Raw genomic sequence first — 14023 nt, forward strand, 5'->3', positions numbered from 1 at the left:
AAAGACGGGGCTCTGAAGTCATAAAGGGCTTTTAGAAATAGAAACTTTCACCATGAATTGCATCTGGAAACTAACTGGAAGTCAGCAGAGTCTGTGGAGCAATGTGCAGTCTATGCAGACCACCACTAAATGGGCCACTGCATTCTGTTCTAGCTGCAGCTTCCAAATACTCTTCAAATACTAGCCTGAGTTAAGATATGTTGTAATAATCCAGAGGCATGAATTTTAAGGTCCACATCTGATGACATCTCTCCTCATTCACCTAGAGATGTCAATATTAATAGTATATTTTAGAAGGGCTGCTCACTCCTCCACAAAGATCAGCCTTCTCCCTACTCTCAGGTCACAGTCTCTGCCTCGTGTGGTTGGGAATGAGAGCACTTTCCTTGGGTTTTCGCAGCTGTAGAAGTCAGGAGCCCACATTGCCTTTTTCAAAACTTGAAATCCTAGAATGATAGAAAGTTGAGATGGAAAAGCTCTGTTGGGTTATCTTTCCAATCCAGTTCAGGATTGTTCCTTGCTACTGGAGATTCTCAAGTGCTTTGTCCAGCCTCGTTTAAATCAAAGCTGCATATAGAGCCGAGTAACTAAAATCAGAGAGAGAAACAATTTCTGGTAGGAAAAGACTTTGAATTTTTAAATAACATTGGGGCTAAAAATGAGGTAAAGAAAACACGGTCTTAAAGTGCCTTTTTACATGACCACTTTATTTGCCCAGGAGGAGGAATGCTGGCTAGCTGTCTCATTATTAGCGTACTGACTAGCTCTGGCTGAGTACGTGACAATCTCTCTTTGATTACAAAGCAGAATCAAAAGACTAAAACCACTGGCAAAAGAGAACTTGGCCTGTGCTGCTCCAAGAGATATTACAGACGTAAATCACACACAGGAGCACCTTTCATCAGTTGAAGGAATGACCCTGCCAGGCTTGTATGGGAGAGCACATAATCAGACACTACTTGCTAAAGAACATGTTCAGGCTTGTTCCTCACTGTGATTTATGGTGTTGCCGCTAAAAGCCACACATCCAGGTTAAGAGAGGACTGCTTTGTCAGAATGCCATGTGTTGCAGGCTTCCTCTAAATTAGATAGCTTTACCGTCCGTAAACATAGGCTGAGGATATCCATCAAGCCAGAGGTTAGCTGTACAGTAGTTGCTCCTAGAGCCTGGATTCGGTGCGTGTGCGTGTGTTTATATAATGTTCCATTTTTACTGGCCCACTGAAAGGGCAGCATTGATGGGTTTTAGGGAAGATTACTGCAACTCTTGGCTTTGAGTGAGTTAGGGAGAGTAAAAAGGGGGTGGGAGGAGATAGGTGTAAAGGCAGGGTTACTATATGTCTGGGTTTTCCTGAGCAGAGCCTCTTTTTTAAATCCTCCGTCCGGGCGGATTTTTCAAATACCAGGCAATGTCCGGGATTTTTATAGAACAATCTTTGCAGCTCAGAAAGAGCCCAGATTGGTCTGCTTCCTGATTAGTCTCTCCCTACCTCCGCAGCTGATTGGTCCATCCCCCTGCAGCCACAGCTGCTGGATCCTGCCTACCCAGGCCCCAGCCCTGGGGAGGAGGTCCTGCTGGGAGGTGCTAACTGATGGCTGTCACTGCGTCCTGAGCTTGTGCCAGCCACCCTGCCACCATGACAGGGGGTGATACTGCCCCCCACCTCCAGTGAGCACCCCCGTTGTAGGTATCCCCTCCAGTGAGCACCCCCCCCAATACCCCTTCCACTACACACCCCTCTCCAGCTCTTCCCCACACCCCTCCAGCAGTGTTCTCTTTTTGGGAACCTGAAATATGGTAGCCCTAGAAGGAGATCTGAAGTCATGGAATAATCAGGCCTATTTTTAAGAGGTGTTTGCTCCTTTTTTAAAATAAAAAAAAACCCGCTTTGAAAGAGGGGATTAAGTAAATGTACACTGCCTTTGTAATGAGTACAGCAAGCTAGCTAAACCAGGTATGCACATTTCAGCCCAGTCTTCCCACCCCGGGCGACTGAGTTCCTGCTGCTTGTCAAGTTTCTGTGCATCACAGTTAATGCTAACACACTCCTTGGTTTTGCTGCTCTCAAAGGATCTATTGATTATAGCAGTGAAATATTCTTGTAAACATAGCTTGGTGGTGGCTTTTGCTAGGATGCTTTTCTTCACCCTTAGGGTAAAAGCACTATTCCCCAGGCTTTTCAAATTGCAGAACAATTTGCAGCCATAGAACTGACAGAAAGCAACTTGTTTAGGTGATGATTATTTGTGTTACAGTAATGCCTAGAAGCCCCAATAGAGATTGGGACAGTCCCTGTCCTGAAGAGTTTTCACGCTAAATAGAGGAGTCAATGGATGGGAAGGGAAATGGAGAAGGGGCTGGGGAAGAGTAACTTGACCATGCTTACACAACAGATAAGTGACAGAGCTGGACTCCCAGTCCAATGTTCTGTACTACTACTAATAATTAATAGACCATGCTGCCTTCTACTCTTAATAACAAGTCAAATCTATTAATAGCAAAAGCTATTTATAACATTTTTCTGGATAGATGTTGAACTTGTGCACACCTTTTTTTTTTTTTTAAAGGCTTATGCTGTGACTAAGGAATGTACTCTCCAAAGGTGTTTACACATGTTTACACATGGTGGCTGTATTGTTGAGCTTCGTTTGACTTCTAGAGAAATCTTAGTTTGGACTGAAGCCTAGAAGAGATCTGAACTGGCTGTGGAGTCAGTTTTCTGGAAAATAGCTTAAAGGACACATGAACACAGGCTGTGCTTTCTGCTTTGACCATCCGCCTCCATCAGTCGTGAGGGGAGAGCCCCTCCGGCTCCCAAAATACAACATGATTGGAGAGCTTCTCTAAAACACTGTTGTCCATAATGATTCCTTGCCCTGGTTAACATCATCTGAGTTAAACAGCTTTGATATGTGTACGTTCAAGAGATGTGATCCTGCTCCCACCGTTTAATTTGAGCTGACAGGATTGGGTATCTTACTTTAACCCAGTGTTTCTCAACCTGTGGGAAGAGTTTTAGGTTTCGCTCAGAGGGGTGGGGAGGACTTGTTCAGAAGGGAGCGTTGGGGCTGAGAAAAATTCTATGATCCCAGATCTACTCTAATGTCAAGATGCTCATGTTTTGGGTAAAGTGGTTCAAGTAAAGCCCCTTGAAAGCTACCCCCTATCCCTGCCCTTCTGTCTTGGTGGCTCGTGATGAAGCTGCAGGCTCAGCAGCAGCCTGCTCTCTTCACCAGTCCCATGGCAATCAGTTCAGTTTTGTGTAGAAGTGATGGATTCCCCTGCCCCCAGCAGCATGTAGTCTTCTGCTGAGTAGGAGAATGGGGAAGTGGGAAGAGGTGGCATTGCTGGGGAGAACAGCAAAAAAAGCTAGTGACCAACAATAACACAGAAGAATAAAGAGCGAAGAAAGAACACGCAGAAAAGGAGAGATGGCAGCAATTGTGCTAGGGTGTGTTTGGGGGCGGGGGGGAGAGGAACCCAGATGCCAATCGGCTTCAAGGTGCGGAGGACACCAAGGATCTAATGTTGGGAAGCACTTTTTTAACTGGATTAATCCTGTGACTTTGGCTGCTCTCAAACTGGGATCTTTAATAATGATTAAAAATCCCCCCTCATAAAAATCCCCCTCTGTTGAAAATTAAGTCCTCTCTCAAGTCTGCCCTGCAACTACCGGCTCTCACGGGGACACGCTCTTCATTTTGGGGTTCAAATCCTCTTCTGATCTTTCCTCCCCGCTAGTAATAGCTGACCTTTTGTTTTCTGTGCTTTCAGATTCTGACAGCCAGTTGTGTGAGATGGGGTATACCCACGAGGAAGAACCTTCTGTCTGTCCTGATGAGTTCGATGACTTCGTCACGTTTGAGGCAAGTATTAGTAAGCTAAATAAGGGCATGAAAACTGGGGGTGTGTGTAGTCTGGGACTTGAAATACATAGGCAGTCTGACTTGTGGAGGAGCTGAGCCCTCAAGCTGCTGTTAACTTCAGTGGGGGTGGTGCTCAGAATCTCTGAAAGCTGGGCCCAGTGTGACATGTTAAACACAAGCATTGTTCTTGATAGAAAATGGCACTTACATGAAAAGTCTGATAGCATCCCTTCAGCTTACCCTTGTATTAGAATCAGTATTTCTGCCAGCCAGACATCACTGCATGTTGCTTTGGTGCTCAGAGTTGAAGATAGCATTGAACGCTCATAAGGTTTTTCCATCTCTGGCCACAAGCTCCCAGTGTGTGTTGTTCTTTGTGGGAGCGATGCCCCTTGTGGCAAAAGAATGTTAGAAGCATGGCAAAGGTGCGTTGCTGTGGTTGCGTTCGTTTTGCCACTGGGGATTGTGGCAACAGAGAGCATGAACCCAGTTCCAGGAAGTACTTACTATAAATACGCCCATCATGAGCCTGTCTGCTCCAATCTCTTGGAGGCTGTTCCTAAACAGAAGGACGACACAGAATATTTCGGATGTCATTCATTGCTGTGCTGTCAGCTAAAGGCAGAGCAAAGGGCAGTGTGATTTTCCCCCCCCCCCACCCCGCATTTTATTTTTGTTGTTGACATAGAATGTTCCATTTCAAAAAGCAAATGATGCCCTTCCCCCTTGGCCCTCCCTAGTGGGAAGGATTAGGCCATTCTATTTGTCTCTTGCTGTTTGCTCTCCTTATCTGTAAATGAGGCTGCTGTTACCAGGACATGCCTGTCAGCTTTTATTGTGGGCTTTTTGTTCTTCCCTGGTCGGCAGGTGCACTGGGTGCCTTCCAGACAGCAGCAGCAGGAGGGCCACCATATTTACCCTCTGAGCAAACACTCTCCTGCTTCCACGAAGGCCCAGCTCACCGGGTTGTTTGTTTTTCCAAATCTGTTTTTTAATGTTCCCCAATATAATTCAGAATTTCTTTCAAAGCCTTGCCTGATGGCACCCCCTGTATATGGTGCCCATGCTTGTTCACTTGCCTACCAGACTGCCCCAGCCTTTAACAGTCTAAAATGGAAGACTCCAGGGTTTGCAATATTGAGACTCCAGTGGATAGGTCAGGGTCTCAAAGCTGCTCTGTGTTCACATAGAAATATGCCTGCTATTGCTTGATCACAAATAAATATACAGCCCAGAATGCATTTTCTTGGTCTTGTATTTTCTTCAATAGAGGGCTAGGTGCTGCTCTCTTGAGTTCCCTGATAATACACCTGACATTGATCAGCTTTGTTCTGTCCTTTGTCATTAAAAAGCAACCACTGGCTGCCTTGTGCTTTCAAGACAGTAAGTTTTATATGGCTCTCACGTGTCACTTTGAAGACCCTGGTTGGTATAAAGTAAAATCAGAATAAACTATTCCTATTTTTAATCCTCTGCTTCTCCCACTTCCAGGGCATTTACTGAAACAGCTTGTTGGCTGGTTCCCACTTTTCACCAAAACCACGGATACTTGCTCTCCAACCTTGGAGGAATCACTTCTGTTTCCCTATCTGTAGAAAGGGAACAATACCAGGGGCTTGATTAATGTGTGACCCTTAAGTTCTTCCATTGGGAGGCTTTCCTTAAGTGTAAAGTTATGTATTTGGAGTCTGGCTCTTTATGTGCAAAATACCCTCATTGTCTTGCCTTATACTGTGTGCAGGAGAAGATGCAAGTACACGCTTCACCATTTTGCTTGCTCTCTTGGGTATTTGAATAAACCTCACAAATACCATTGCTGTATTTAGCAAGGTGACTGCAGCCTTTTGACTGAGAAACCACAGTTTATACTTGGAGGGATAGGGGAGGAAATGCATTTTCTCAAATTCCTCTTCCAGTTTGTTCAGCATCACAAATGCTTCTTACCTCTGCTGACTGGGCTAAGCTAAATGGGAGCTGCAGCTGCTTCTAACCTTTTCTCTGCTACTAGCCAGCTAGAGGCTTTAAATATTCACTCCCTGGATTTGACTGATGGCTCCGTTGCACTCATACTGTTAATGATCTTAGCTTATTCTACATAGCTACCGCGAGCCATTGTGGGGATGAGAGTCTGTCTTTAAAGGGAAGGGAAATAGAGCAAGAGCACTTCCTAGTGGCTGTGTGAGAGTGTTGCAATTAACCTGTTATTGTGGGAACAAGTCCATACCGAGAAGTTTAGCATACCCTGCTGGAATTACTGTCAGTTACTTGTCAGAATAAAAACATAAATAGAAGGAAAATGAATGGCAAACCTGCAGCTTGTTTTTTAAAACTAGAATCCATTTCTGGGGGGTTGTATTTGGGGTAGCTTTTAGCTGATAATGAGCCCAATGTGTTTTTGAATGTATTTGGTAAAAATCACCACCGTTGTCTGATGCACGACCTGAAATAATTTCCAGTCTATAAGGAAAATATAGATCACAGAGCCTCTGCAAATGGGAGCATGATAGAAAGATATTGCTCAGTCTTGCAAGTGTAAAAATACATGAGTGTCTCGTTTTGTTTTTTTTTCCTTTTCTCTTTTAATATAGCTGATCGACAGGTCCCTGGTATTTGGCATTTTATTCTGCACATCCTGCAGTGCTATACCAGGGAAAGCTTGGACTGTTTAGAGGGGAAGCTAGGGAAAAAGCAAGCGAGGCGTGCTGGCACAAACAAATGTGTTGTGAGCTTTCTTTGATGTACCCTGTAAGCACTGTGCTGTTCTGCTAGTCTGAGCGAGGAACTAAGGATTTACATCCTGTGGCTGTATGGAGGAGCTGCCCTAGAGAATTTCTAAGGCAGTATAAAACACACAGACATAATCAAAAGCCTCTTTCAGGCTGATCCAGGTGATAAGAGGGAAGAAAAGAAAAAAGGACACAAACTTTCAAAAGTCCAGATGTTTCCCTTAGGCGTACCGACTCTGGTGTTCCAGTGGAAAGTACCTTGTTTCATGCTCCTGTTGGAATTTCCAGTGTATGTGTGTGCAGCAATCAAACAACTTTGCAGCAGTTTTTTTTGTTTACTGGGCAAGGCAATGCAGTTCGAATTGTCGTTTAAGATGATGGCTCTCTTTAGGTTCCCAAACATGTAAATCAGCACACGAGGTTCTAGGCTGTGGATTAGATGAAGGTGAGCACGTTTCAAAAGCAGTGATGTCCTTAAGCCGGTCAAAGGGAGATGGGTAACATCTAGTTTCCCTTGTTCTCAGTTGTCAGAATTCTGGTTTCAGAAGAAATTTCTTACAGGTGACCTGCAAGGGAATAAAATGTCCCTCTTTTTGTCCTCTATGATGCACAAAGGAGTCAGGAAAACTCTTTAAAATATACCTTAATCTCTTGCTTATTTTATACTTCCCTAATTTTACTGGAGGATTTAATAAGCATCACACTCTCCCTGCCCTTAATACTTCTTCCCCTTCGTCTGAGTCCTTAAAAAAATTCTTTCTTCCCAAATGTTTGAATTAAATAGGTGTAAACAAAAGTTATAAATAGTCTGAATAAAAACTTCTTCCCTTTTTGTTAATAAGGTGGTTGTTCTATACTCTTCTTACTTGTGATATCATAATTCTCCTAGTTCTTCCTCTTCTATGTGTAAGCGGGGGAACGGTCCCGCTATTGTGGGGAACTTTCCTGGCTTATACAATACCCCGATGAAGTGGGCTAGCAAAAGGATCAGAGTCCTCGCTCCCACTCCCTTTATCCAGAGGCCTCCTCTCCTATGTGGCAGAGTCCTTGTAACCCCAACAAGGCTGGGCCCAGGATTCCCGGGGGGCTCGACCCCCAACCTTGTCGCGATCACTTAGGGCAGGGGTGGGCAACCTATGGCCTGGGGGCTGCATCCGACCCTTCAGATGCTTTAATCTGGTCTTCAAGCTCCTGCTGGGGAGCAGGGTTCAGGGCTTTCCCTGCTCTGCACGGCTCCCAGAAGCAGTGGCATATTCCCCCCTCTGGCTCCTACGCATAGGGGCAGCCAGGGGCCTTCGCACGCTGCCCCTGCCCCAAGCGCCACCCTGACGGCTTCCATTGGCTGGGAACTGTGAGCATTCATGGCGCGCCATACAATTTCCATACCCAGATGTGGCCCTCAGGCCAAAAAGTTTGCCCACCCTGGGCTATGGTGTCCCCACTTCGGGGTGCTCTCTCTGCACTGCATGCTTCCCTGACCCATTGATCATTACATACAGGTCAAAGCAAATAAAATTAATTGCTGTTTAATAAATTGTAAAAAAAAAAAAAAAAAAAAAAAAAAAAAAGGATAAAATGGGAAAGGTTAAAGGAAAACACATCACCCCGCTCTGTGGCACTGGGGCATCACAACCAGCATCTCTGGAATGTCGGGGAAGTTCAGTCTGTTCCTCACAAGTCCCAGGCCTCCTGCTCAGTCCCTGGCTGTGCTGCTGGGATGCTGCAGGTTGGACACTTGCTCTGGTGGTGGCCACATGCTCTCAGGCTCTAGATGGCAGGACCCTTCTTCCCAGTGTTGCCCCCACCCCATCAGGGTTACGATCCCCCTCCAAGTCTGGCCTGTAAGGCCTCTTGGCTGGGGGCGTCTCCCTGCACTGGGCCCACTGCCCAGGGTCCCCCTTGCTGGCTCCGGACTGCTCCAGCTCCACTCTGCCTCAGCACTGCTGCTGCTCTGCCTTCAGCTCCCTGGGCTGTTTCTCTGGCCCCCTTGGCTCTGGTTGCTGCAGCTCTCCCCCCAGGACAGGTCTGCTCTGTAGGCTGCTTCTGTTACTCTGCTCCCAGCTCTGACCTGCTTCCTGGGCTGCTTTTCTGGCCTCTCTAGCTGGCACGGCTCTGCTCCCCAGCTCAGCTTGGGCCCCTGCTTTCTCATTAACTCTGCCCCACTCTGTCTGACCCAGGCAATTCCAGCTCACACGGAGGATGGGACCCTCCTGACTTCCTGAATAGCCTGCCCGCTCTGTCAATCAGGCTGACCTGGAGCATTGGCCTCTCCCCATTGTTCCTGGGGACTGTCAGTCTCAGGGTCCTGATTTCCCGTTGAACCTTCCGCTTTCTTTTAGTACTGGGAGCTAGCCAACCAAAACACCCCCACTGAACGTTAGTAAGGGGACAATAGTCCCCTTACATATGGTAGGGAAGACCTGAATCTGTAACAGGAGTGGGCGTACTTTTTGGCCTGAGGGCCACATCTGGGTATGGAAATTGTATGGAGGGCCATGAATGCTTATGAAATTGGGGGTTGGGGTGTGGGGAGCGGATGAGGGCTCTGGCTGGGGGTGCGGGCTCTGGAGTGGGGCTAGGGGATGAGGGGTTGGGGTGCCTGAGGGGGCTCCGGGTTGGGACTAAGGGGTTTGGAGGGTGGGAGAGGGATCAGGGCTGGGGCAGGGGTTGGGGCCTGGGAGAGGGACAGGGGTTCAGGCTCCGGGCAGCGCTTACCTCAAGCAGCTCCCGGAAGCAGCAGCATGTCCCCACTCCAGCTCCTATGCAGAGGCATGGCCAGGTGGCTCTGCGCATTGCCCCGTCTGCAGGAACTGCCCTTGCAGCTCCCACTGGACATGGTTCCCGGCCAATGGGAGCTGCTTGGGGCGGGGATAGTGTGCAGAGCCCCCTGACTGTCCCTACGCGTAAGAGCCAGAGGGGGGACATACCTCTGCTTTCAGGAGCAACACGGAGCAGGGCCAACCCTGACCCCACTTCCTGGCCAGGCACTGGAGTGGGGCAAGCCTTGGACCCTGCTCCCCGGCAGGAGCTCGAGGGCCGGATTAAAATGTCTGAAGGGCCGGATGCGGCTCCCGGGGCATAGTTTGCCCACCCCTGATCTGTAATGTTAAAAAGTTTGTCTCTTTTTTAAATCTGTTTTCGTTGTAGAGGGGGAAGGACCTGTTGGATCTTTTCAGAGCAACATAAAAAAGCACCCAAAAGGGCCTCAGCCGGACTGTTTGCACTTTGCAGGTCACCTTTAGAAGGCCAAACGCCCTGTTACAATTTGACCGATCTGTGTTGCAATAGTCATAACAATGTGGAGAGAGGCTTGGGTTAGGAAAGTGGATGGGTGGAAGGGAGGAGGAGGAAAGAAGGGTAGAAGATAGGGGGAAATGTAAAGTTTTCATTTCTTATCTAGAGGAGATTTGATATTTCTTTAACTGTAGCAACCCAATCAAATCCTGCCAGATTGCTGGCTGGCAAAGACGCAGAGAAGAGCGTAGCCAAACTGCTTCATCTGCTCCTCGTGACTGGAGGTTCAAGCATACCTCTGAACTTTCAAACTTGCCAGTGTGTCACAGACAAAACTGAAATGTGGACCCTATGAGTTTTCTTGCACATCATACACCATAACTGACAAATTATGTTTGAAAAGCCTATTTTAAGAATGTTTTTTCATTCATGAATTAAATAACCCAACTGAGTAAATAGAAAACTGGAAAAACAAATTCTATGTTGTGTGGGTGTACGGCTTCTCCACACACATCATCAACAGGGTTTGAACTCAGGACCTTCAGATCCGCAGCACAGAGCTCTACTACTTGAGTTTAAAAGAATAGTGGTCTTTGTGTGAACTGGCCTCCAAAGTGAGACACACAATATTTTTCCAGTTGGTTACATAACTATTGCTAGACTGGAGTAGAATATGGAGGTTGACAATTCCTGCGTCGGAGTGGGGAGGGTTGTCTAGTGATTAGAGAAGGACATTGGTTGTCAGGATTCTTCGGTTCTATTTCAGGAGCGAAGTGTTGTCTAGGAATTAGAAAGGGTAACCAAGTGCATAGATTTGGTACGTTCATTCTGAAATGCACTGTGGATGAGGCTTGAGCTTGTCATGTTAGACACCAGGGTTCTGTTTCTAGTTCTTCCAAACATGACCTTCTACCTCCTCTCCATTACCTTCTTAGTAGAATGGTGGGAATGACAGTTGTCTCCTCCCTGCAGTAAGGAAGGTGAAGCCGCCCTTAAAAGTAAGAGCCTTGAAGTGCACAGAAACATAAACGGCTCTGTGGAAGAGGTGAGTTTGTTGAGAGCCTGTTGTGCCCTGCTTTGCGCTAAAGGGCATTTGGAGAATCTCTCTCTTCCCTGCCTCCTGATGGAAGGCTTGCCTGGCTTGGCCGGGTTGTGGAACAGGGAGGCTGAGTCACCTGAAATGACTGCAAAATCAGGGACACTAGGGATCTGACCCAGGGGGTAGAGAGAAGAGAGAAAGTAGGGGAGAGAGTGCGCACGCCTGGCAAGGCTTAGTGTATCCTTGCAATACTCAGGTGAGATGGGGAGACAGTGAGTATATTAGCATTTATAATCTCAGGGATATTTTGATTTGGAAGGAATATGGTAAGATCTAGAGCAGGGAGATGATTTTCAGCTCACATGCCAAAGGCAGCACGGGAGCTGATTTTCAGTGGCACTCACGCTGCCACCGGTCCGGGGGACTCTGCATTTTAATTTAATTTTAAATGAAGCTTCTTAAACATTTTAACAACCTTATTTACTTTACATACAACAAAGGTTTAGTTATATATTAAAGACTTATAGAAAGAGACCTTCTAAAAACGTTAAAATGCAATACTGGCATGTGAAACCTTAAATTAGAGTGAATAAATGAAGACTTGGCACACCACTTCTGAAAGGTTGCCGACCCCGATCTAGAGCCCTTTTGGTAGCTACCAAGTAGGGCAGCCAGGGGGAGCAGCTAAACTTTCTGTCAACCTGAGATAAGACAGAGTGTGACCTGTGTTAAATTGCCAAAGGAAAAAATGCTAACCAGAAAGTTCAAATGTGCATCATACTAGAGGTGCTGAGAACTGCATTGGCAGCATTGCCCTCGGCCGGCCAATCAATGCAATGTATTTCAGAGATGATGAAACTGAATAGATGATTTTAAATGGTTCAAAATTAGAACAGCAAAAAGTCTGAGCTCTTTAGTTTGTTCAAACTATTGATCAATGAAAGTAAGACGTGCTAATTGATGTATGATGTGAAATTTTTACAAATAGATGTTGTCCCTTCCAACTACTGGCCCTGTGGTTATTTGTATTACCCTAGTGCCTAGGAGCTCTAGTGATGGAGTTGTGTTTACACTGGCATTAGAACAATGCAGTCTCAGTTATTATTGAGCCCTGAAAAACCAAGGTCTGTTGGTAATATTTCTTTAGCCCTTGGGCTCTCTATCAAAGCACTTCTGTTTGTGAAAGCCAGCTGCATTTCAGTCGGATGAAATTAAATAAATGTTTCTTAGCACAGTAAAATTGTTCAGTGCAGACAAGGCTGCAAAGTTCAGGTTAGCAAAAGAAATTTGCAGTGCAACAATGTGGTTGATAATGATTGCTTTCACCAAGCCCTCTAGGCAGCAGGACCCGGTGTATGTTTGTGGTTATGCAGCTGTCTGAGTGGATGTGTAATTGTATGGTTATGCCAGACTTGTTCTCCAGAATCTAAGCTTTTGTGGGATGAAGGGGTGGGGAGAGAAATCTATATCCTTTAAGGTTGCAAAGAAAACCTTCCAAATGGGAACACTGTAATGGTGATGTAGGACTGCCTGTCTGAGCCTGTATCCAGCCTGTGGCAATCACTCAGAGGTGGGAATTCTACTGTTGAATCTGAAGCCTGAGGTCCACCACTTTAAAATGTGATTTTAACTATTTCATTTCTGCACACTTTAGCAGATACATCAAGCTAGTGTCCTCCTTTCATGGCTGGGAATGTGGGGGAAGGGTGCAGTAGCACTTAGTGATTCTAGTTGGGATCGAGGAATTCAAGCCCTTGGTCCCTCCCCCTTCAAATTTGTCATCCTTGGCCCTTTCCCAAAATAGAGAGACAAACTGAGATGTGTCCCCTTATCAGAATCCAAAGTTTGTACTGCATCCAGGAAACAAAAAATGCCCCTCCTAGGTGCCCAAAGCCTCATCTGCCACTGCCCAGCTGCCCAAAGCTCCTGCTTCTCAGTGACAACCTGTGAGTGTAGATGTGCATTTAAAATGCCTACATCCATGGCACACAAACAGTGAAAAGTTGGAAACCTCATTGCTATTCAACTTAATTTTAATAAATAAAGCCAAAGAGGTATTGACCGAACAGAGGGGAATGGGGAAAAGGCTGGGGCAGTGCTGCATAATTCCTGCGTCTCTTCCACTTCTTAAAATAAGATTTGTATTATTTAAATTGCAGTAGCAGCCAAAGGCCCCCATTAGGATCTGATGCCTTGTCGTGCTGGGTGCTGTACAAGTGTGTATATAAAGGTAGTCTCAGCCAGGAGAAACTTACAACTAAAATTCTGTACATTTTCTGTCCTCTCTGGACTATGCTGCCTAGTGGGAATGGAGTGTCAGGAGGGTGCAGATAATTCCTGGAGTCCATGTCTTAGAGGGCCCTGGCCTCAGCCTTTAGTGATTTCAAGCTAGTTTTCTAAGTAGTATCATTTCCTTCCTCCTCCAAATATCGTGCATTCTGTTCATCCGCTGATCCAGCTACACCCGTGTGATTGGTGGTCTCTGCTCTGGGAGAGAGGAGCACAAGCCACTTGGAGATCTACACAACTGTTGGGCTATGTAGATTGTTTTATAAACCAGGCTGGACAATGGTCAGAATATCCCCTGGCGCAATGCCAGTGAGCTAGAGGTTTCAGAGACCCCCCGGCCAACTCTGCGCAACTGGAGCTGGGGCTAACCTCTCCACACCTGGTGGAAATCATGCCACCCTCACACTATGAATTTAAAGCACACGTAGCTCTAGTCTGCTTTGTTCAATAAGATAAATGTATTTTAGGCTGTTTCTCGTAGGAGTAAATTCACAAGATATTACTAGTCATTCTTGTGCATGAAGTATCAGGGAGTGTTGGTATCATGGGAGGTGGGAGTCTTATTTGAAAGAGAGAGAGAGAATTTGACAGTGTCTCTCTCTCTCTCCCTCTCTTCCTGATCAGTGCTTAGCTCTGCACTTTTTGAATGATTCCAGTAAGTCATTTCCTGCCAGCGAGGTGAAGATTTGAAAGGCCTGCCGTAGTTATCACCCGCACTGTGAGAAATGTTCTATACATGAAGGCTGATGTTACAAGCAATGTCTACATCATGTAGAGGAATTTGCTTTAAAAATAATGAAATCTGATCACAGAAGCAGTTCAGATCTGTATATAGGAATTCTGCCAGGGCAGACATTTTCTCTGAGAT

At 46.2% G+C, this 14023-nt stretch overlaps 1 protein-coding gene across 4 annotated transcripts in view; it reads left to right on the forward strand.

Annotated features, from left to right (window-relative positions):
- RAB11FIP3 (RAB11 family interacting protein 3) overlaps positions 1 to 14023 on the forward strand; it is a 165828-nt gene that overhangs the window by 87673 nt on the left and 64132 nt on the right. For all 4 annotated transcript variants that reach the window (XM_027834786.3, XM_027834787.3, XM_037910991.2 and 1 more), the window contains one exon: positions 3776 to 3867. In XM_027834786.3, coding sequence (XP_027690587.2) covers positions 3776 to 3867 — 92 coding nt within the window. The remainder of the gene's footprint in view (positions 1 to 3775; positions 3868 to 14023) is intronic.

Source organism: Chelonia mydas, chromosome 10 (genome assembly GCF_015237465.2).
Source record: "Chelonia mydas isolate rCheMyd1 chromosome 10, rCheMyd1.pri.v2, whole genome shotgun sequence".
In the NCBI taxonomy this organism is placed as follows: Eukaryota; Metazoa; Chordata; order Testudines; family Cheloniidae; genus Chelonia; species Chelonia mydas.